Source organism: Pyrus communis, chromosome 4, assembly GCF_041283825.1.
Source record: "Pyrus communis isolate YQ-2024b chromosome 4, ASM4128382v1, whole genome shotgun sequence".
Lineage (NCBI taxonomy): Eukaryota > Viridiplantae > Streptophyta > Magnoliopsida > Rosales > Rosaceae > Pyrus > Pyrus communis.
Window position 1 is genome coordinate 16,351,856 of NC_142568.1, and position 25,660 is coordinate 16,377,515.

A 25,660-nucleotide genomic window follows, 5' to 3' on the forward strand; every position below is an offset into this window, starting at 1 on the left:
GGCCAGACTCTGTGGAGTCCAAACATTTGCAACTGTCACTTGTGGAAACCTACTCAGTTTAGAGCCCAAAAAAGGATACTCAATGCCAGATTGGACTAGTACTTGTAATACAAAGAGTTCGAATCCCCTTCCTCGTAGTCAGATTAGTTTGAAACAAAGAGTTAGATCATTTTTCAGTAGTTTCAAATACGGAAGCATAAGCCTTTCAGAAACAGGTAAAAATATAATTGTAAGAGCTGCGAAAAGATAATACAGTCATTCGGTCCAGGCCAATAGCCAGACGGTATAAGTAATTAAACACCTATGACAGCATTTCAGATCAGAATGCACACGAGATCAAAAGCAAGAAAAGAACCAAAACAAAAAACAGAAGTAGAAATAGAAATTCGGACCTCATGCGTCTACAATGACCATGTAAAACACATATTTCTCACCGGCCATTAGGCTCGACAATCCTTGGTCTGCCTCCCATCTGCTCGAGAAATTTGGAGAGACGCAAATGCTTTGTGGCCCATTGCTCAGCCAACTTCTGCTCCTTTGCTTCTGCATCTCTCCTTAGCCCTGCTAACTGTTCCCTGTATTCTGCTTCGATCCTGTCTAGAGCAGCCTTCTGCTCTTCCCTTAGAGCCTTCACCTTGGCTTCAATCTCTTCCATCTTCTCTGTCCTCCGACAAGCCTTCTCCGAATCCAGTTGCAACTCCACCCTTCTTAACCTCCACGAAGCTTCCTTCTTATGAGCTGCCCAAGCACAGTGCACTTCCTCCAACTCTCTGGAGCACTCCACCAACTCAGATATCACTAGGTTCTCCCCACAAGCGGGAACTACACCATGATGTGGCAAATTTCCCACAACAAAACTACCATCTGATCCTCGATCCTGCTGCAGCCAAGGGATTGGCGGAGAGGGTGCCACTGTCGGGGACAGACTCAGGGTAACAGAAGGAGATGGTGGCCTCACATTGGGGGACACATTGGAATTAGAAAGCCAAGGAGGAAGAATCGTTGGCGCTGGAGAAGATGTTTCCGTATGAAGATAGGCCCCGTTTGAAGTAGCCATGAGATAGGTTGGCGCACGCTCCTTCACCAACTTCTCGGCAAAAGTTTCAAGTATTCTATCGTAATTACCCTCCACAATAGGGTCAGTTATCTTCTTGTTCTTCTGTTCTCTTTGCTGCTTCTCTTTGAACACTTCCCACCACTTGCCCAATCTCTTAGCCGTACGACCAGGGACTTCAGCAGCAATTTTCTTCCACTTATTACCGTGTTTGGCTTGAAGACGAATGACAAGGCGCTGCTCCTCTTCAGTTAGGGATCCTTTCTTAATGCCGGGTTTGAGATAATTCTTCCACCTTTCTAAGCAAGATTTAGCATCCCTGTCTAGGGGTATGTTCATGCGCTGCGATAGAAGGTTCCACTCCCTTGGTCCATATTGCTTCACATATGCACGTAACAAAGCGTCCTCTTCAGCACCCCAACGCTGTCTCTCCTTCATATCCAGGAGCACGCACAATTGTCCATTGCCTCAAACCAAAACTCTTCATAGTGTATCTGGGATCCAGACGCCATTATATTAGTTGATCTCCTACTGTGATTTTATGATATGTCAATGTCCAAAAGGAATTAAACAGCTGGATAGGAAGGAACTAAGTTGCTAAGACCATGAAAACCAAAAGAAGCAGATACAGCTACCAGATGGCAGAAACAATGAGGCTAATATGTGCATCAAACGGTAAATTTCCTTTAATGGAATGAAATTGCGGCCACCAGTTGCATGCTCGTTTTGAAACCAGGATAACAATTTCATCGCCCATGCATGCATTTAAGACAAGAAAATAAAGGAACCTCCATAAATTCCTGGTGCCTTCACCAGCCATTCAACCGCTAATAGCCAAATACAGAAACGGCAAAAATTTAAGAAGATGAACATTCTCATTGTAGTTCAACAGTCGAGACATCAGCAAAATAACAAACTGACAAGTAATGCTGGATTTGACTAGGATTCTGTTAGAGTTTTGATGAACAAAAGGAGAAATGCTTAATCCCGAAAACTGGTAAAATATATTCCAATTGGCATACAACGAACACAATGGCTATTTCTTCAGCCAAATCATTAAACTTAGAGAGCATATCGGGTCTGGCACGCTAATAAAAAAAGTTGAGAACAGGGCAGCTCTTTGTAAGAAATCCTTTACATACAAACTTATTAACTTTAGACAGGAAAAGGGACGATGACAAACTATAACATGATATATTTCGAGATGAATAATTCAATTATTTCCATAATTTAATTTACATTGTACTTATTAACTGGTGTACTTATATACAGTAAACGGAAGATAACAAACAAGCACATTATATATTTCACAATGTTTGAATAATTCAGTTATTTACATATCTATTATTTATTTTTAATTTGGTAATTAATAATTAATAGGTATTTATTAAAATATAAACTTCCATACTCCCTACTTCAGGGTATATGTAATGACTCAGAATAGCCAGTATAATATGATGAATTAATTTTATATAGGGTGTGATTTCCATACTCTCCATTGTACCTCTTGCACTCACCCCTTAATTTTGTTCCTTAAGTTTCTTTGATCCGTTACATTAAATGTGATGACTCGATTTCATATTATATATTTTACCCTATTTTTAGTATATTTTGGTAATTATTTTGGTAGAATTTTAATATTTTGTTTTATATTTTCAACATAGGACATTCGATTTCCTCTGGAGCAAAACATGACCAAACGGATAAATTTTGGAGTGATTCCAATTTAAGGATGTTCGTGAGTCTTTCAAGATGATTGTATCAAAATTCCAAATTTTTCTACCAAGTCGTTTAACCGTGGCAATGAAATAAAGGTCTAGCGCGCAGCTTTCCAGATTGACGTTTCTGGACGTTTTGGGTATTTTCAAGGTCAAGATGACATATTTTGAGAAAGATTCTTTCTAAGGATTTGTAGGGGACATCTTCAGCTTTAAAAAGAGACCTTTTGGGACCAAATCGGAGTTAATTTGGTCGGTCAAAAGACTAATTTTCTGAGAACTCCGAATTCTAGTACAAATAAGAAAACTGTTTTATCATTTAATTATGTTTCCTAGTTTTATTCTAAGACCTTTTCAAGGTAGAATTTTATTTTCCAGTAGTATAAATAAGACTTTTTAGCCATTAGAAGAGGGGGAACGTACATGGAGAATTTAGCTAGCTTTTGACGCTTTGTATTTTTAAGGTGTTTTCTATCCTTTTTCTATTTCAATAAAATTCCTTGTGTTTTATGATTGTTAGTAGCTAATTTTCGTTTGCTAGGGTAATGCCTTGAGCCTTAGCATGAATATGTAGTTTTTATTTAATTGTTTATAATGTTTAGATAAGTAATCAGATGCAATTCGGTCGGAATTTCACAAAGTGTAATGAGTCATGTATATTTATATTTGATCTGAATGTCACCGACGGATTGCATATTTAATATATGTTCTAACTTGAATGCCACAAGTAGAATATGCATAAGGAAAACCTAACCTTCAAAGTTGCATGGGTATTCATAAGTAATTGGTAAATCTATACAGGATTATTAAAGGGACGGCAGAACCCTAGGCCTTATACAATTTTGTTTTCAAAAACGTTTTCCTTTGTTCTCTTTACTTTGTCAATTTATTTAATTGTTTTTAATTAAGTTCGTTTTTAATATTTTAGGTCATTAAATCAACCTCTTCTAAACTTTGTTTTCAAATAGTTAATTAAGAATTAGTTTAAATACAAATTATTCATTCTATTCCTGCAGAAAACGACCTTACTTGAGCTGTTATACTACGATAATCTTGTTCTCTTGTAAGTATTTTTAAGTGTTTTTATCTTTACTTTGGTAGATGGTAAAATCCCTATCAAAATGACCAAAAAGAAAGAACCATAACAAAAGAAGCGAGTGCATAAGGTCAAAAGGAAGTATGGAAGTCACTCCCCTATATATAAACTAAAGTTACCTTTCTCACCACAAAGGTAAAAATATTAGGATCTGTTTGGTATCCTATTTGAAAATTTTTATCATTTCTCAAAACATTTCTTGCAAATAATTTTCTTTAAGACTCAAAAACTTGATTAGTTGCGATTTAAAATTTTTTAAATTTTACAACTTAAACTAAACAAAAAGATCTAAAAAGAGAAGGTCGCAAGAGAATGAGAAAGAGGAGAGAAGGGAAAAAAAAGTAAGAGATGATTGAAGGAAATAGAAAGAAGAGAGGATAGGATGAGATAGAGAGGAAGAGAAGTGAGAAAAAGAACTAAGAGAATGAAGAAAACGAATTGGATGAGAGACGAAAAAGGTTAAAAAAAAAAAAAACACTGAAGAGAGAGAAAGAAGAAGAGAGAGAGATTTGAAGTAAAAAGAGGAGGAGGAAGAGAAAAAGAAATGAGTGAATTTAAGTTTAAAAACTTATTTTTTATATTTTTAGAGAATAGACTATATTTTTGAGTTAGTCTTGAATTCAGTTTTTTAAAATCGTCCTATCAAATACGTTTTTAAGACCTAAAACTTGAAAATTGTTTTTGAGTTTAAAAAGTTAAATTCAAATACAGTACCAAACATGTCCTTACATTAAACAAAAAAACAGCATATACTGAAATTAATCGAGGCAACTGATTGATTTTAGGTACAGTAATTCAATCGAGGATCACCAAACAAGGTGAAAAAACGAAAACTGATCTCACCAACAAACGCTCAAAAGTTCATCTTAGGATACAGAAATTAATTCGAGACACCCGATTGGTCACAAACCAAGGTGGAAAATAAAACTGATATTCACGTTTGGGCTGCGGATAGACCTTCTTAGCAATCCAATTTTGATCTTATGGTACATTATTTTTTCTTTCCAAAATCCCAACAACAAAAAACACTCAACAGTGACAGAACACTGCCAGATTACCAATATGTTTATAAATATGCTCCAATCCTTAATTAATGGCCCACTAATAAACCAAAAATTGTCAATGATCAACCAATTAAGAACCAAATAAAAAGGCCAACCAACCGCCATGATTTAAAAATGAGTAATGCTAGAGAGACACCAAGCCTTGGAATATCACATTTTCGAGAAAAACACTTCAAAAACAATTGACGTTACTGTGGAAGAATGACACCAAATTAACTTGACAACTAATTATCACTTAGAGCAGCAAAACTTATAATTGTCCGAGTGTAATTTTTTTCTAATTTACTATCATAGTTAAGAAAAAGGTAAAAAATTCCGTACTTTATGGCTTAAATGTTTTCATCATCTCTTACTCTGCAATTTGGTTTGCGGGGTTATGGGCATTTTTTCAAATTTACTCACATGAAAATTTCATCTCTAAAGATTATAAGATCTTACCACACATTTACTTTCACCGACACCATTAAACTAATTAACAAAACAAAGAACAACAATCAATATCAGAATTGAGGCAACACGCATAGAAATTAGTAAATTATAATCAACAACCAACCATGCAAACCAATCGTCACTAAATCACTCTAATACAGCAGATTTTTATCCGCAGAAAACAGAGACTGGAATTGCAGACAAAACTAAGAACAACCCAAAATCTTGTTTTGAAAAAAGATTATGTTTTTCCCCATAAACCCACAACCCAAATTGTAGAATTGGTGAAAATCAGAACTTTTAAGCTATAAAGTACGAAACTTTTTGCTTTTTTCTCTTAAATATTTGCACAGTTATACGAAATGTGGAAATTAGGAGGATGAGAGAGAGGGACTTACATATCTGCTTAAGTGTACGACGGAACCAACCTTCGTCCACGACGCATCTCCGCCCAAAACTGATAACGGAGAGAATTGGGAGGATGATAAAACAGAGAAAGATGTGATCTTTCTGTGTTTATGAAGCAGACGGAGAAAAAGGGAAGAGAGAGAGAGAGCGCGTAAACTCCAAAAACAACCCTAGAGAGAGAAAAAATCCCTGGCTAGAGAGAGAAGTGAAGAAAAAAGGACAAAAGAGACTAGACTTATAGTGTGTAGAGAGAGAGAGAGAGAGAGAGAGAGAGAGAGAGAGAGATGGGATGAGACGAAGAGGAGGGGAGAAATCTGACAGAGAGCGTAAAAGAGGGGCACGCGAATGGAGAGCCAAGGAGGCAAGAGTAGCCCAAGACGTCCTTTTTATTTTTATCATATTTAGGAAGTTTAATTTCCCTAAAATAACACAATTAAATTTGAAAAAACAGAAAAAAGAAAAGAAAAGCAAGGTTTTTACTGCTGAGCTCCACCACAACCATCGCCAGCCTCAAGGACATTTCAAAATTTAGAACACATAAAAGCTGCCGCGTTACTGCTGCTGCTGCCGGTGGTGGACGGAGAGAGTGATTAGGAATTAATAATGTAGGAGAGGCAGAGGGAGAGGCGGAGGCGCTCGATTTCAGCGCTTATATTGCGCCCCCCATGTATCAGTGTTTTGCGGGAGTAATGGTGAAAACATGATGATGATGATGATGATTAGGTTTAGGGTTAGGGTTAGAACTCAACATATCACACTCTCTTCTAACTATAACTATATATATCATACTAGTATCTGCATTTACACATCACATCATCCATTTTAGCAATCTTAGGGTTGGTTCGTGCGTTAATAAACATTCATTCATTGCATGCGATAGGATAATTTACGAGATGGGGTGATAAGAGAATGTTCGGTTTTCTTAACTTTTTATGGTCGGTGTAACAGCGCTCAAATTGAGTGCTACTTACGTACTCTATAGTCTTAATTTTTTATATTTGCATTACCGTTCATCGTAAGGTTGGTAAGGATGAAGAGAAGATAACACACTATTTTAAACGTAGGATTTTTATCACAAATGGTCTCTGAAATTTACTTTTACCATCAAGATGGTCTCTGAAACTGAAAATCAATTAATGTAGTCCCTGAAAATAGGCATCGCAAATCAATGTGGTCCTTTCGTCACAATTCTGTTAAAAATTTCGTTAAATGCTGATGTGATACATAAATGAGCCACACAAGATTTACGAGTTTTTATCATAAATAGTCCATGAAATTGACTCACACGATCAAGATGGTCCTCAAAATTGAAAATTGATGACTGTAGTTCTTAAAAATAAGTGTAGTAAATCAATATGATCATTCTGCTACAATTCTGTAAAAAAATATTGTTATGTGCTGATGTGGGTTTAATAATTAATTAAAAAAGTTGTCTAAATAGAGCTTAACCAATGCCTAAGAGGGGCTTTGGAAATAGTTTTCAACAAACAATAGACGCACCTCGATTATAACCTCATTAACCAAGGCCTAACGGTGATGTCCTAGAAGTCGTTGCCAATCAACTAAGTCGTCACCAAAGGTGATCTCAATCTAAGTTCAATTAGTGAAGGGTGTCAATGTGTGTAAAGATGAGTGTATTGAGATTTTTTTAGAGAATAGACAACAAAGGAGGTAGAAGAATGTGGACTGGGATTGGAGGTGATTGCAGGACTGGGTTTTTGGGTTCACAACTTTTTATTAACTATTAAATTATTAAACCTATTTGTAATTATTTTTTTTTTAAATTTTAATTAGACTTGTGTGATTCATTTATGTGTCACATCAGCATATAACAAAAAAATTTACAGAATTTTGATGGATGGACTACATTGATTTGGGACACTTACAGGACTACATTAATCGATTTTCAATTTCAAATCCCATTTTGATGTCGCACATCAATTTCACACATTTGTTTTGATCTTATATATTTTTCTTAGAAATTTTCTGAATAATCCGAAACACCATAAAAATTTTACTTCTTTTAAATTGAATAATGTAATGTTTGCCAAAGAATTATAATGACAAAATATATGTCACATGGATGGATGTAGAATTATGAAAAGAGACATACAACGAGGGCAGCGTTAGGTGAATGAATCAATGTCATCGGCCGCCTGGGTCCTTTTCGGTCCCATAGGCGGGTTGCCTGGGTTGTATTATTTTGGAGAGTTCGGAGCTGGTAATTGCGTAGGAAGATCCTGTCCTCTCTTAATCTCTCTCTTTTTCTATTTAAACGGTTACGATTAAATTACGTTAATATGTTATATCGATTTTTTTTTATAAAAACAATAAGACGAAAAGCAATGAGAGAAGAGAAGGAAAATATATGAAAATAAGATAGAAGAGAATCCTACTAATGGAGAGATTTTTCAGTGTGATTGTCACAAGAGGTGGTACACCATGTGTGTTAAAAGGTTATAACTTAAAAATTAAAATTTTCTACACTTGCATAAAAATACGTGGTGTACCATCCGTATTTCTATTACAGCTAAAAATTTCCCCTACCGATGATTACCCATCCGTCAGTAGTCAGTTGGGGTAGCAAAGGTACTACAATGACCAACACGACCGCATTTTGCATTATTGAGTTGCGGACCATATCATTGCACATGTCAACCAGTTAGGTTTGGAACCCTCCTCCCTAAACTAAGAATTTGGGATCTTCTTACATCTGATTGGAAGTGTGTCGGACTAGCATCTGAGATTGGTTATTCTTGATAATACAAGCAAAGTCTAAGAAAAGCATCAAAATGTAGAACTTCAGCTGCGAGGTTCTTACTTTACTTGAGTTAAAGAATTTCTTGAGGATTAAAGTCGGGAGAAATTCCATAAGCTCTTGAAAATCAATAACAAGACATTTGTTAGACCAAAATATAAGAAGAAATCGATGCATGTTCTTATAGCACGCAAAAGTGTGATTTCTTCGATAAATGTCTCGAAAAGCTGATTAGTCTTGGAATGGAACCTTAAATATTTTCTTATAGTAGAGTAAGACTAATTAGTGAGAATGAAACTTCAACTTTAATCATAGTATCAAAGTGAGTTGGTATACGTAGGAGCGCATAATGACTATACTATTCCACGTAACTCATTGTCACTTTTGCGAATTAAAAAGAAATATTCTTCTAATCATCAAGTGACCAAAAACTGTATGATCACTTATAAATTGAATATGTTTTTAATCTTTTAACCCATAATATCAAACCGACAATAAAGAAAATGAAACTTGAAGAATAAAATTTCAACTTCCTTTTAATTGAGCCCTAATTATATAATTGAACCCTTTAACAAGAGCAATGAATCCTATCTACTTCTTTTGGCAAACATTGTGTATAGCGAAGAAGTTTGGTTTCGTAAAATTTGTTTTATCCTAGTTTTGTATGATTGTAGTAGGGATGCAAATTAAGAGCCCCCCATGCATGCTGCAAATTTGACCGTCAGTTGAAGACATCAAGAACGAATTGAAAGAAAAAAACTAGGATTCCAAATCCATTGACATCAGGATCTTCCCAGAAGAGACAGGGCTATTGCTAGGGTTGTTTGTTTTGATGATTCTACATATGTACCTCACACCTTTTTAATTACCACCCTACCCTAGGGAACCCATCTCAAGCTACCCTATTAATTGGCACCCTACCCTACAAACCTATCTCTTCTCCAAGGATTTGGATCCTCTCCTGAGCCAATGGAGAGGATCCTCCTGACCAATCATCATGGGCCGTTGGATTTTTATTCAACGGCTACAAACAGGGGTCCCTTTAAAGTTATAATGATTGTAACCGTTGGATAAAAATCCAACGGCCCACAATAATTGGTCAGAAAGATCCTCTCCATTAGCTCAGGAGAAGATCTAAATCCCTTCCCCAAAAAGACTTATGGTACGATACTGTTGAAATCCACAGAAAACGATAAAAACAATTTAAATAGAAGTATCTCATTTAACTAATACCGAGGTTTTTTGTGACAAAACTCTACATCTAACAGATTACGCAGATAGTAATTACCAAGTTGGGATAGTATTGATGTTGTTGGAAGTGGATCATCGACCCTTCTATCTGATAATTCTACATGTAAGGTGAGTCCGTTGGCCATGCTCGATGATGGTGGGTTTGTTGGCCCTGCATGTAGGGTGAGTCCCCTTGGCCTCACGTGGTTGTTGATGTGTAGATCTCCACGTGTGATCCACAAAAATAAGGTCTCATGTGCGGGAGGGTGTTGAATCCCACAACGGCTAGAGGCAAAGGATAAATGCAATTTAAATAGAATTAACCCACTTTATTTTTTAGGTTTTATTCCCCCCCTAAACGCAACCCAACCCAACCCAACCCATGCTAAATGTGTGGGCTAAAAGCTAAAAGACAAACAAAAGCCAAATTCCCCCCAGGATTTAGCCCAGAAAATGGTGTGGGCACCACCAGTGAGACCCTACCCATATAGGCATATCTCCCATGATTTATTGAATCTAATGGCTAAGATCGAATATAATCAAATCTAACGGTAAAAAAAAAATCTAAATGCCCAAATTTAAATCCAACTGCTAAAATAATTTAAAAAATTATTTAACTCAAAATTCACCCAAAAATAGTGATTTTTCAATATTTATCAGAGTTTAAATATTTTTAGGTTAAAATGTTCATAAAATTAAATTATGATGGTGTACATAATTTTTTTTTAAATTACTTTAAAAGAAAAAAAATAGCCTAAATTATTCTTTAATAATCTCGGGCTAAAAAATTTAGGCCAGAAGGGTTGGAGCAGAAAAGCTGTTTCTGGGCTAAAACCTAAATTTTCTGAGCTAAAAATTTTAGGTTTTAGCCCAAGGGTTGGAGATAGTCTAATTAACATTGAAGCCTTTTATGGTACAACCCCAGACATGACAGATTGTACAGGTGGTAATTACCAAGTTGGGGACAGTATTAATGTTGTTAGAAGTGAGCCATCAGCCCGTCTATCTGATAATTCACCGTTACTTTAGCAGTATTCACTAATCATACAACATAACATGTAAGTTTTTTATGCAATACATTCACATCTGTTTTAGTGGTAATGAGAGCTTATGTTATGTTGAAGTTTACTTCCAACAATTTACATGAAATATATTCATGGTTACAATTGTATTTCAATTTAAGAATGCAACGTTATCATCATGTATAGTTTTTCACAACGTAATATTTAATTATTAAACTAGAATGCCATGTAAATTATGTTCCAGCTTTATTCGGAACGGAGTGGGAGCAAAGATGCCCTCGGATGGAAACAAGGAGGAAGAAGAATGAGACGGAGAGGTTATAATTTTGTGTTCCACGGATGTGGAACGAGTTGTTCCAGGGGGGTGAGGTGGAACGAAAATTCACCCAAAACTCGTCCCGTGGAACAGCTCGTTCCACCCGTTTTAGGCGCACCAAACGTAGGACGGAACGCCTTATCCCACTCTGTTCCGTCCCGCCCCACGTACCAAACGATACCTAAAGGGACCAAAGAATTGACTGCGTTACAAAATTCTCTCTTTTGTGAGAGCACTTTTCTCCTCTGTGAGAGTCCCTCTACGTTGTGGGTTTGCTAGATGCCTTATGATAAACAACCACCGAATATCTATCCATCGATCAGAGTTATTGCTCACTCAACCATCAGATCCCCTTGAAAAAATTTCAATTAGAACCCCTTTGTAGAAATTAATTTCTTCCAACCAAACCCATTTCCGCCATAAATTCAGATCCCCTTTTCCATTCCTATTCTATTTAATCCTTTCAACGCAATTTGTATTGTATCTTTTTTCCCCTGTCAAATCATTCCCACTGAGGGTCAGATTTGGGTCTGAGGTGTTGTTTGCAGAGATGGCAGGAAGTAGACGGAACGAGACTCTACCCACCAAACATAAATGCATAAGGAAACCTAAGGAGGATGGTAGATCAAAACGCAGAGTAGTGGGTACATCCATAAATTCAACCAATCAAACCCAGGTAATAAAATAAGGCAAAAATACCTCCAACTGCTTACTACATCAGTAGTGAAGGCCAACTACTCAGCAAAAATTAATTTGGGCATTAATGACAAGGTATGTTTCAATAGATGGATACAAACCCCTATTATTATGCTTGTGGTCGTGTGGTACCTACAACTAGACTCAAAAAGTTGTGAAGGTCGAAAGAGAGTAGAGAAAAAACAAAGTGAGAAATTGGGTAGAGACTTAACTGTCTATCTTTCATACACTTCGATCAATCAATTTATGAATCCAATCAGACCCAGAGACAAATGGCAAGAGCTTAATAGAGGACTTAGTGGTCCATCTGGCAAAAGCTTAAATAGAAGAACTAATGGGCACTACATTGGTTAACAAAACCCTTAACAAATTGGGTGTTCGTAATATACTCAGATCCTCTTGGAATGAGTTGGGGGAGGTAGAAGTCAAGTGGGTTAAAGACAACACTTTCATTATCATTGTCCAAGATGAAACCACTGCAACTAAGATCCTAAACTAGGTATCGTGGGCGGTCATAAAGCAGAACTTTTCAGTCAAAAGATGGCCACATAAGTTAGCATTAGAGGAAGTCAATATGGAAGTTGTCTTGCTTTGGATACAAATCAGAGGTGTGTCGTCTTATCTTAACTCAAAAGAAAATGTGAGGCGTCTGGCTTCAAAGATTGAAGAGTTTGAGGAATTTGAAGACCCAGCGAGGGCAAGGGCATTCTTGAGAGTGAAGGTAACTGTTAATACCTTGAAACCCCTAACCATAAGGTGCTGGCTTCTGATGGACAACGACAACAAGACATGGATTGAGTTTCAGTATGACTACATAACTTCTGTTACCGATGTGGGAAAATTGGACACTTAAGCACTGAGTGTTCGTTTGAAGCTGTGAAATGTGGTATGGCTGGGTACGGAGAATGGACAAAGGCAGCACCAATTCGGGACTTCATTGAATCTCCAAGACCTCTGGCTATTACTTCGGGGGAACGCAGGTATGCTGGGGCAACAAGAGTAGGATCTAAGATCTCAAATCAACAATGCAGGGAGGACTGTATGGAGGAAACAAGTGCAAAAAGTGTAAATAATGTTATGGACCCCAATCTAATAGGACCGCAACAGGAAAAAGGTAAAGGAATGAAAAGATGGCATATATTACAAGGAATGAGTGAATGACAGAACCTCAACCTGGCCCAATGGGTAATGTAAGGTAGTGGGCTTCTAGGGCACCATCGATTCGTTATGTGCTTCAATCCTGTGGAGTTATGAAGTGAGTATAGAAAAAACCTGTTGGTCATGATTGAGGAAATTCAGGAAGAGTCTACACAATCTGACGGAGTAGTTGTGGTGCCACATACCCAACCTCAAATTTCCTAGATCAACCAAATGACAGAGTCCAGTATGGAAAAGTCTGAAAGTGGGAGTGATTATGCTCCGCAAGTGGAAGGTTACGGAAGCAATAATAAACGGGAGCTGGAAGAAAATAGCAAAGAGGTGGGACATCCTCAGAAAAACAAAAAAAAAAAAAAAAAAAAAAAAAAAAAAAAAAAAAAACAAAACAAAACAAAGCAAAAAAAACAAAAACAGAGGAGTACTCAAGAAGGGTAATGGAAAGAAAAGAAAGGGATGTAGAGAGATTGAGGAAAATGACCATAAGGGAAAGATGCTTGACGATGGAAAGGGTGATCTACGCGAATGAAGAGTTACAGAAAGTCCTGATATAGTATCAAGATATGTGGGATTACAAGCAGATCTTTACTGGCGAGAAAAACGCCATGATGACAACGAAAGCGAGAACTTCATCCCGAAGTGGTGGCAGCTGGCCTTCAACAGCCACACGTTCGCCATGATACACCTCTTTTGGAACTGTTGTGGTTTACGGTCGGACACGGTAGTTCGAGCCCTACATGGGCAAATCAGGAAACATAGACCCTCTATGATCTTTCTTTAGGAAAAAAAAATGAAAGATCGTAGAATAGCAAGGGTGAGGCAGCGTATGGGGTACTATAATGAGTTTCATGTTGCACCGATAGGAAGAGCGGAATGACTTAGCCTCTGGTAAGATGACTCAGTAAAAGTGGAAGTGATGGATACATTAAAGCATTTCATTGATGCTAGATGTGGTTTTGTTGACTCGCAGTGTGTGTTCCAATTCACAGGAGTGTATGGAACGTCTTATCGGGCTGAGAAGGCAGAATTTTGGAGGGGAATGATTTAGAAATTCAGCCCAAACAATATCCTATGGATATGTGGTGGTGGTTTCAATGAATTCTTGTGGGATCACGAGAAATCGGGTGGTGTCGAAGTGAGATACAACCGGCCAAGATACCTGGAGGAGTTGCACAAGTTAGAGATCATGGATTTGGGTTTCAACGGCCCCAATATCACATGGAGAGGGACGAGAAATGGGCAGTTGGTGGAGGCTCGGCTCGATAGGGGGCTTGTGAATGAAAGTTGGCAATCATTTTGGCCCAACACTATGGTCACCAATGGTACGTCATTGGGGTCTGGTCACTTTCTAGTATTAGTGCAATGTGATATGCATGTTGGAAAAAGGAAAAAAAGTTGTTTCGCTTTAAGGCCTTCTGGGTAAAAGATGATGAGTGCAAAGAGATTGTGAAAAGAGCATGGGATAACACCCAGGATGGGAACTCTTTAGAACGATGGAACTTTAAGATCGGTGCTTGCCAAGCCAATTTAATCAGATGGAGTAGAAAAAAGTTCAAATAGCGAGGATGGCAAATGCAAGAGATGATGAGCTCACTAGGTAGTCTTCAACATGATTGGAGTGGTAACTCTAAAAAAATTGAAGCTCTATAAAAAAAAGTGGACCATCTGTGGAGTTAGGAGGAGAGTTTTTTGCAGCAAAGATTAAGGGTTCAATGGCTAAAGGAAGGGGATGCCAATACGAAGTTCTTCCATCAATCTACCTTACATAGAAAACGAAGGAACAAAGTGGTGTCGTTAAAAAACAGTAATGGGGATTAGGTTGACAATCCAAGTCAAGTTTGGTGGTTGATTGACGAGCATTTCGTGGACCTATTCACTTCGTCGGGGCAACGAGATTGGGGGGCCATCTTAGATTGTGTCACCCCAAAGGTCACCAAGGAAATGAATGTAACACTCATGGGCTCGATCTCAGTGGATGAGATTAAAACAACAACTATGCATATGGGAAGTCTTAAAGCTATAGGCCCAGATGGCTTTGAAGAGATTTTCTACCAATCTCATTGGGCTATCATTGCAACAGATATGAATGAAATAATTGGGGAGATGATGAACGAGACTCAGAATCCAATGTGGATCATTGCTACTCATCTGGCGTTGATTTTGAAAGTTCAAAACCCGGAGTTCGTATCTCAGTTCCGCCTTATTAGTTTATGCAACTACTCATAGAAAGTTCTCTCGAAAGTCTTGGCTAACCATCTCAAGCAGCTTCTGTCGGATTTGATTTCACCAACCTAAAATGCATTTGTCGCAGGAAGACAAATTCAAGATAATATAGGCATTGCGCATGAGCTTTTCCACTTCTTCAAAGTGAGAAAAGCGAAATGCAAATTTAAGTTGGGAATCAAACTGGATATGCATAAGGCTTATGATAGGGTGGAGTGAGATTTCTTATTAGCGGTGATGGAGAAGATGGGTTTTGATAATCAATGGAGAAGTCAGATATTGGGTTGCATTTCATCAGTGAACTTTGCCATCCTTTTGAATGGACAACCTGGCTCCAAATTTGCTTCATCATAAGGCCTTCAGCAGGGAGACCTTTTATCTCTATATTTATTCCTCTTGGTTAATGAAGTACTATTGTTTCTTATTCAATAGGCCAATAATCGGAAATGGATTGAGGGCGTACAGATGAACCCAATAGGTTTGACAATATCCTATGTCTTTTTTGTAGATGACACACTTATCTTTTTAAAGGCGGGAGAGGAAAACTGTTAACACCTAATTCAACTGATTGATGAGTATTGTTCAACTTCGGGACAACAGTCAATAAGTCGAAGGCAAGTGTTTTTTTTTTGGGAAACGTGCCTGAGGCATTGTGACAACAACTAGCTAGCATTCTTGGCATGGAAAGGGTCAGGGACCTAGGATTGTACCTGGGAGTATCGGCCATATGGGGCCGACGGAAGAAATGCGGGTTAGCCTATGTTAAAGGAAGGTTAATGGGAAAAAATCAAGGGTGGAAGCAATCAACTTTCTCACAAGCGGGGCGCGAAGTTCTCATAAAGGCGGTAGTGCAAGCAATTCCAATGTACCCAATTAATATTCAAGTTTCCTACGTAGGTCTGTAATGAATTAGATGCAATGATTTCAAAATTTTGGTGGGGGCAAAAAGAGGGAGATAATCAGATTCACTAGGTATCCAGGGAAAAGTTGGGACATTCGAAAGAGGATGGTAGCTTAGTCTTGATGAGCTTTGAGAAGTTCAACGACGCCTTTCTGGCGAAGCAATGTTGGAAATTGATAATGGAGCTGAGCTCCATGTGGGCGGTGCTTAAATCTCGATCCTTCCTTAATTATTCTTTCCTCGATGCAAAACGGAGCGAGAGAGCTTCATAGGCTTGGTCAAGCCTTTCAGTTGGAAGATATATTCTGCGTAGGGGAGCACACTGGTAGATTATGAGCGGTAAAGAGGTCTGGGTCTGGATTGATAGATGGCTCCCATCCATTCCCTCGAGTAGACCTTCCCTTTAGGCACAGTGCAAGTTTCACAGAACCTAATGGTTAATTCTCTGATATACCTAGACAAAAGGGTTTGGGACATAGACTTTTTGAAACCATTCGTGGCGGATGGGGAGTTTGATGCAATCTTAAGGTCTCACATTGAAGACCCGACGTCACGGGATACGTTGGTGTAGCCTTTTGAGAAAAAAGGGACCTATTCGGTCAAATCTGGATATCATTGGGCCTAGGCAAGAAACCGACCACAAAGGAACCTTAACCCTCACATGTCAGCCACCATCTAAACTCATTGTGGAATAGTGTGTGGAATCTGGAGGTACCACTGAAAATAAGATGCTTCATGTGGAAAACCCTACACGCGGCTATTACAACGATGGCAAATTTATTTAAAAGATGATCTTCTCCATCACCTTTATGCCCTTTTTACAATTCACATGAAGAGTCAATTGAGCACCTTTTTCTTCAATGCCCGTGGGTGGAAGTGGTTTGGTTTGGGGGAAATTTGAATATAAGGATAAACCGGGTGGAAATCACAATTTGGGCAAACTGGCTACTTGAGATCTCTACTTCAGCCAATGGTTCGAAGAGAGTGAGGAGTAATATGTTATCATATATTGCCTTCACATGCTGGCATGCTGGCATGCAACTTCCAGTTCAACCAACAACCAATCAACTCAAGGCAGGTAATTGCTGCTATTTCCCATTCGGCTAGATCTTTCAAAGAGGCTACATCCATACTGGTCACTAGGCCGTTGCCTATCTCTCTAAGCATGGATAATATTGTCCGATGGACTCCACCGAGCTTAGGCTTTATAAAGATTAATGTGGATGCTAGCTGGATGGCAAGTATAGGTTCGGGATTAGCAGGAGTAGTGGCGCGGGATAAAGAAGAAAAGTTCTTGGCTGGTTGTAGGTATGGCATGAAGGCTATAAGTGAAGCAATGGCTATCATGCACGGATGAAAGCTTGGGATCCATATAGGTTGGAATTCTGTAATCGTTAAGTCTGACTCCTCAGAATCAATCTCTTGCCTCTGGGACACAGCAACGATGGGCAGTTAGGAAGCATTTCCCATTCTAGTGAAGATTAATAGATTGGGGGAGGCTTTTCAAGATTGATGTTGGTATGGTCTTCCCTGCCCCCTATGTATTTAAATGGTAGTGTGAGAAGTGATGCTTTTAGCATTAGATGTGGCGTCATGAAATCATGTATCTCCTTGCACTACTCGATTTAATAGATGTAGTTGGCTGTTTGTCTCTTGGTAGGCCTCTCTATAAATTTTTGGCATCTTTTCCTAGATAATGAAATATCATGTTCACAAAAAAAAAAAAAAAAAAAAAAAAAAATCAGTTAATTATTAGAATTTTTTTCATGTACCAGTATGAACATTTATACATCATATTTTAATCCGAGCCAAATGACATTGAAATAATATCCTCTTAATTACATTTTGATAGCTAGCGTACTGGCTCGTGTGCTAGCTGCAAGTGTACCCGGAACACAAGTTTATAGTACAGGTAATACTAGAGAGATCGAATTTTTTTAAACTAAATTGAAACTATTGGCCAATCAAGGGAAAAGAAAAACTTTTTTTTCTACTTTTATAATAACATATGATCTACCGGTTTGTTTTTTTGATACACATCCTGTTAATTTATGTTTTTTTATCGTTTCCAATTCATTCGATTCGATATTTAAAATTAAAAAATGTGTGTAAGAAATAAAAATAAACGAGTGAATAATAGCACATCCGATAGTGTGTAAACCCTAATATGATAGAAGAGAGAAGGGTAGGAGTAGGCGTAGGCAGGCGTGGCAGGGATCAAATTTGAAAGGGAGAAATGCCATCATGAGGAGGTAGGATTGGACCTGGCGGGGATGTGGAGGGGACTGTAGTCCATGTTTCGCGGCACAAGGAGATGAATTTGATGGAGACTCGACCTTCTGCTCCGCTCAGAACCCCAGCTCAAATGTTAGTGATACGTCTTACGTCCATTTTCCACCTTTTCCCGTCCCATTTTCCTCCTTTTCCTCAATTTGAATCAAAATTTTCTCAGTCTCTATTTATATTTTGGTTTCGTCTGAATTGGCACTAATACAATGAGTTTATCTTTGGTCCTTGCTGTTTGTTTTCTGATTGCAATTTTATCCTTCTAGTTGAACAAATCTTGTGTTCATACGGAGTACAACGTTACTCGCAGGCTTATAAACGAAATCAAAGGGGACTCCTCCGTAGTGAGAACCATTGTTAGTTTGCTTTCGCCAATTTCGGTACAAGCGATGTATAGGCAAACGAGTGATGTAGTCCTCGAGTGAACAAAAGAATGAATTGGCAAATCAAGACAAGGCTAGGTTTAGGACTAATGAAGTGAGACTAGCGGTCCCACCCTATGTCAGCTGATGCGTGTGAGTGTCGCTTCTTACATCAACCCCACCCCCCCCCCAATAGATTTGGATTCTGTCCTGAGCCTAGGGAAAGGATCTTCCTGACAAAAAAAACTTGAGTTATTGGATGAAAATCTAACGGTTATAATTATTATAATTTGAAAGAGACTTTCTATTTGTAGCCGTTGGATTTTCATCCAACAGCCCAAATCATTTAGTCAGGAGAATCCTCTCCTTAGGCTCAGGAGAGGATCCAAGTCCGCCCCCACCACTTTATTCTGTCAAATTAGGTAAAATTTCTTCACATTTACTAAGGAACGTTTCATATTTCAAAAAAGGGAAAAGAATTACCAAATAAATTTTAATATTCCAAAATATAAAAACGAAATACTGAAATGATAAAGGTAGAGCATGCCAACACATATATGTTTCATCTCTACTATAAAGATGATATACAAATAAATGATAAGAATAATATTTTTGCGTTTGTTAACATAATGAGCCATATGAAAGAATAACAAAACTACAAGAATGAAATGGAAACAAAAAAGTTACAAGTACCAAAGTGAAAACTCAAACAAACTAGGGGGACTTGCTAGGGCAACATGTCCTTTGGTTTATTAACCGCATCTACCTCAGCTGCAGTGTTGTGGGTGGTGGTGGTGAGGATCTTTTATATAGGGGGTGACAGCGCCAGTGAGGAAAAACCCATCAGGCCACCGCTTGCCACTTCCTCCTAATAATATTACCACTGCCAATCTGCCATAACAGCTGAGCTGCTGCAGCTACCATCTCAATTATCACATTCTTTCTTTTCTTAATCTGCTTACTCAACTTATTACCATTCTCATATCTCAGATTCCCTGCCTTTAGTTTGTAGCTGACTATTTACTGATTGGGTCCTACATAAATCTTTTTCCTGTCTTTTATTATATATGGACCCTAAACCCTAATATGGTGCAACAGTCTCCTTCATTTTTTTTTTCTGCCTGTTGACTTCGAATTTTGTTCAGGTGCTTGGTAAAAAGTGCACAAACAGTCCAGTATAATGGTATTTAACTCCGCACGTAAGATTTTAAGTTTGTTTCGCATATCATGTATACAAAGTGAACGAACGATTGAATGTTTGACAAAGACTTCATGATCATCGTTGTTATCATGGCATGAAACCATTTTTCATAGTTTTGAATTCGATTCATTTATCATGACAATTGGTAATTAATCTGGTAGGGGTATAATTTCAACTTTCATGCAAACTATTATTCATAATTTAATGAGAACATCCAATGGTTTTGTTCTTCCTTGATTCTTTCTTTTCAAAATTTAATTTCGAAATTAATAAACAATATAAAAGTAAAATGTCGACATATTACATTTTCAAATTAATTCTACTCTTTTATTTTGGTACATTTTAATCCTTTAGAGATTTGGGATGATTAAAGATTTAGTATACAGATACATATGACTTGGAAGAGAATCACTGTTACGGAAAGTTGCTGCTTTTTCTTTATCGTTTTGCTTGGTGCATGGGAGTGTACTGAACAAGTAGCAGTGCAGAGCACAAGGTTTGGGTTTGCTGGGTTTTGATGAGAGACAAGTACATGTACATGCAGCTGCTACAGAAAGGAAAACACTTCCATAACACAAATAAACTGCTACCGTATCGTCTTACACTAATAATACAACATAATGTATAAGTTTCTAACTTAGATCTTGATTTTTATGTTTTTAACCAAACACCAATCAATAAAAATATCTTAAGCATTTGACATGGAATTTTTTTTTTAATGCAGCACTGTATTATCAGCGCAAAAGATCACGTTACTAATGTATATGTAACATGTAAATTGTTCTCGGGACAGCCTTGAAATTAGAAAAAATAAAAGGTAAAAATATTGAAGTGACACATCAAAGGCATTAACAAACACAGACAAAACTCATAACTGTATAAAATTGAGGGAGATCGTCCCCTACAAATCTCATCCCTCTGAGCCTCTGATCCCACATCTGAATTTCCCTGAAAAGCTTAAAGATTTTTCTGTGGTGGAAATCAATGGAATAGGATCCTCTCCTGAGCAAATGCTCGGAACCTCATGACCAACTAACACGGATCGTTGAATTTTGATCCAACGGTTACAAACAGGGAGTCTTTTTAAAAGTTATAATAATTGTAACCGTTGGATCAAAATCCAACGATTCGTGTTGGTTGGTCATGAGGATCCCGAGTATTTGCTCAGGAGAGGATTCTATTCCGAAATCAATGAGAGAATTGCAACTGTCTCTCAGTCCACCAATCACAGTGATAGACTTTGAATATAATATTTACTATTTACTTGTTTATTTATTACAGTAAATAGTAAACTGCATTAGTATAGGGATCGGTGAGATGGAAAAAAGAAGAAGAAAGAAGTTAAAAAATGTGGATTTGGATCCTTTCTGAGCTAATGGATAGGATCCTCCTACACTCATCATCGTAGATCGTTAGATTTTTATTCAACGGCCACAAACAAGATGGTCCCTTTAAAGTTATAATAATTATAACCGTTAGATAAAAATTCAACTATCCATAAATGATGGGTCAGGAGGATCATCTCCATTAACTCAAGAGATGATACAAATCCAAAAAATGGGAGTCCATTTAACCTCAGCTGGGTGTATGTCTGACCATTCTCTCTTTCGGTTCAGGTTTTCACCAACTTTGGTTCGGTGAAAAGGAAACATCTTCAGATCCCTTTCTACAAATTCCCCCCTCTTTCTTTATTTAAAAACCTACCATGATTTTTACTTGTACAAAAATACACATTAGTTGGTGGGTTTGTCCCTCTAAACCGATATTGTTTTCAACTTATTGCATGCAAATTCAAAACGTCTTCATTTTCTTTCATTTAGCTTGTAGTAGTAATATTGATTTGTAATAAAAGTAGAAACTTGCACAAAAATGCACACAGAAAAAAAACATTGACGATTTTACAGTGATGTTGGCATCATATCATGAAAGATGAGGGGCTATGTTTGTGTTTTTTATTAAAAACTAAAGCCCATGATTGATGGGCCTAACAGAATTTGTCATTTTATGTTGGAAAGCCCAAATCCATATTGGTGGTAAATTGTTCAGCACCAAATGGGCTAATTTTCTCAGGCCCAAATTTTGATGCTCGTTTTGTAAAGGAACTTTTTTTTATTTTACATACTATAGTATCAATGAGTTAAATTGTTAACTCTTAGAGAGGAAGATCGGTGTGGATTGAACCCTCATTAAAGTGCATAGCATGATTTCTTTCCGCTACCGTGGTAAAGCGTCATCTGTGTTGATGAAATTGTATACACTAATATATTTAGCTGACGAAGATTCTATGCACAACCTTCAACTTTCCCATTAACTAAAACTCAAAAAGGATATTGTAGTTACACAGAAATCCATTGTGACTCGAACTAAGGAACTAGGAACTTGGACAAGGGATTTGGGCCTTTGAAGAACTTACAAATTCCGAAAGACTCAAATATCTCGTTTTACAACTTGAATGCAGGAATTTTATAAATGACACGGATTTTTTTTATAGGGAACTTAAGGAGGCGCAAATCCACTTTGTTAGTTCCACCTAGAGAGATGGACCTAAAACAATTCTCTCGCGTCTCCTTCGCTTTCTTTTATGGCGTATCAATAAAATTTTACTGCTTAATTTTCATGTATTGCATAATTTGATATATAAGTACACACAGTCTTTGTTCTCCAAGGAAACAAAAAAGGACACAAAGAAATATCCTTCCTGATAAAGAACTCTAATATTTACACAATGTTTACATTCCTATTTCCCTAAAGAGTACTCACACCAATACTCCCACTCAAGTTGGAGCATAGATGTCACACATGCTCAACTTAATAAGTGAGCTACCAAAAACCCTACTACACACAGCATGAGTGAGAATATCCGCAAGTTGTTCTTCCGAGTTCATAAACGGTATTGACACAATATTCTTCTCCAGCTTTTCCTTAACGAAGTGTTGATCAACCTCCACATGCTTCGTTCTGTCATGTTGTACCGGATTCTCTATGATCTTTCTTGTCAACTTATTGTCACAGTACAAATTCGTTGCCTCTTTTTGTTTGAAACCAAGACCCTAAAGCAACTTACGCAACCAAAGGACTTCACACACTCCATGCGCCATGCCTCTAAACTTGGCCTCCACAGAAGACCTAGACACCACCTTTTGTTTCTTACTCCTCCAAGTAACTAAATTTCCTCCAATGAACATAAAGTATCCGGATGAAGAACACCTATCAATCACATCACCTGCCCAATCAGCATTAGTAAACCCCTCAATTCTTAGATGATCGTGATTCTTATACAAAATTCCCTTCCCTAGAACAGACTTTAAATATGCTAAAATTCGCATAACCGCAGCCGTATGATCCACACTCGGTGAGTGCATAAATTGACTCACCACACTCACTGCATAGGCTATATTTGGATGAGTGTGAGATAAATAAATTAGTCTCCCCACCAATCTCTAATATTTACCCTTATCCACTGGTTTTTTTATCTGGATAAATTCCCAAGTGATGTTTCTCCACAATAGGAGTATCCACAGGCAAACACCCATGCATACCTGTTTCCTTTAACAAATCTAGAACATATTTACATTGAGACAAGGAAATACCTTTAGATGAACGATCAACCTCAACCCCAAGAAAATATTTTAAATCACCTAAATTCTTCATCTCAAACTCAGCAGCAAGGTTTTTTTCTTTTCTTTTTTTTTTTTTTTTTTTTTTTTTTTTCCAGTTTGACAATCTCATATGAATCATCACCTGTTATTATCATATCATCCACGTAAATAATTAAGGCTATTACTTGTATTGTATTCATCTTGGCCATCGGAGAAAAAGTTTGCTAATAATCAACACCATATGTTTGAGTATATCTTTTTGCTACCAACCTCGCTTTGTACTTGTCCAGTGATCCGTCAACCTTGTATTTAATTGTATAAACCCATTGGCACCCAACTGGCTTTTTCCCTTTCGGCAGTTCCATTACTTCCCATGTATTATTTTTCTATTGTGCCATCATCTCTTCATCCATTGCTTCAACCCATTTTTTATTCTTCAAAGCATCCTCCACTCGAGTTGGTATTTGAATTGCCTCGACATTGTTCACCCAAGCTTGACGTTTGGGTGAAATATTTTTATATGACACATAGTTGGCTATTGGATACTTCACTTTTCCTTTCGGAGAAAAAACATGTCAGGAGGTACACCACAATTTTGCCTTGGTGGCAACTTATATGTACTTATATCCTTAGTTACATGAGCATCAATGGTACTTACCTCAGGGATATTCAGAGAAGATGTATTGGACGACGACACTATTGAGCTAGAAAGAGGGGGAAGCAAGCTCGGCAAGAGCCTCGGTAGTACTAGTACTAGGCTCGACAGCAACCTGTTGTGGAACTGCTTCCTCTTCTGCAGAAGTTGGCTGAATGCCAGCACATTCTTCATCAACAGATAGCTGTTGAACTTGCAGCAATCTTAACAAATGGCTGCTGAATACATGCAGCATTTTCTGCAGGAATGAATCGCGGCTTTGGTGCACCGGTTTGCACGGGTTTGTCATGGTTTACTCCCCCTGAAGCGATTATCATGTCATCTTGGACATCCAACCACCTAAAATCACCATCAAGATCACAAATACTAGCATTATCCCCCTTATGATCTGAAGGTGATGATACCGGAGTATAAAAATATTTCGATTCAGAAAAGGTATCATTCATTGTCACGTACATATGTCGAGTTTCATGGTGGTATCATTTATAACCTTTTTGTTAGGATGTAAATCCAATGAAGACACGCTGAATAGCACATGGATCCAATTTACTACGATGAGTCTTGTGAATATGAACATACGCTACACATCCAGACACACGAGGAGTTAGGATATTGGTGGATATTACGAGAACATGTTCTGTCAATACTTGAAGAGGTGTACGGAAGTCCACAACCCGAGATGGCATACGGTTAATCACATACACGACATAGGTAATGGCTTCAGGCCAAAAACATTTAGGCATAGATGCACCAATAAGTAAGGCACGAGCAGTTTCCAAGATATGACGATTCTTTCTCTCAGCACCCTATTTTGTTGCGGAGTATGCAGACAAGTAGTTTGATGAATAATTCCACAATTTTTTAGAAACCAGGATAACTCAGAATTTATCTACTCTCCACCATTGTCAGAACGCAAAACTTTAATATCAAAGGAATACTGAGTTTTAATCATCTGTTGAAACAGACGAAACACATCACAAGCCTCACTTTTATTTTTCAAGACTTACAACCACATTGTGCGAGTGCAATCATCCACGAAAGTAACAAACCACCTAATTCCCGAAATAGTACTAACAGGGGAAAGCCCCCACACATCAGAGTGTACTAGCGCTAAGGTTCTAAAAACCGCTAGGCGCTAGTCAGGCGGCGGGTAAGGGCCTAGCGTTTAGGCTGCTAGATGGGCACCTAGGCAGATTTGAGTAAAATAAATATATATATATCATATAAATTAGTTAAATTTACTATATAATAGATAAATAAACATTGAGTAATACATTATTTTTGAAAAATATATACATATATAATGCAAGAGTATATATAGTCTGGTCTTAAAAAAGAAAAAAATAATAAAATATTATATTATAAGAATATAATGTAGTGTTGTTTTAAAACAGAACAAATAATAAAATATTGTTTGAATAATTTCTATAATATATTTATTAGTGGACAGTGGGTAATTATTGTTTATGTTTTTCTATTATGAGGTT

At 37.5% G+C, this 25,660-nt stretch overlaps 1 protein-coding gene across 4 annotated transcripts; it reads right to left on the minus strand.

The window, feature by feature from the left end:
* Positions 1-203: 203 nt before the first annotated feature.
* Positions 204-6,531, minus strand: LOC137722528 (transcription factor AS1). 4 transcript variants are annotated; one of them, XM_088692653.1, is made up of 3 exons: positions 5,760-6,134; positions 5,371-5,400; positions 204-1,548 (listed from the first exon to the last, which is right to left on the minus strand). In XM_088692653.1, exon 3 carries the CDS (start codon positions 1,490-1,492, stop codon positions 431-433), a length of 1,062 nt encoding a protein of 353 aa, XP_088548779.1. In that variant the 5' UTR covers positions 1,493-1,548; positions 5,371-5,400; positions 5,760-6,134; the 3' UTR covers positions 204-430. The 4 variants fall into 4 exon arrangements, with proteins under 4 accessions (XP_088548779.1, XP_088548780.1, XP_068317654.2 ...); XM_088692654.1 differs by having other exon boundaries at positions 204-1,585; positions 5,760-6,132; XM_068461553.2 differs by lacking the exon at positions 5,371-5,400 and having other exon boundaries at positions 5,760-6,531.
* Between the last annotated feature and the right edge of the window lie 19,129 nt (positions 6,532-25,660).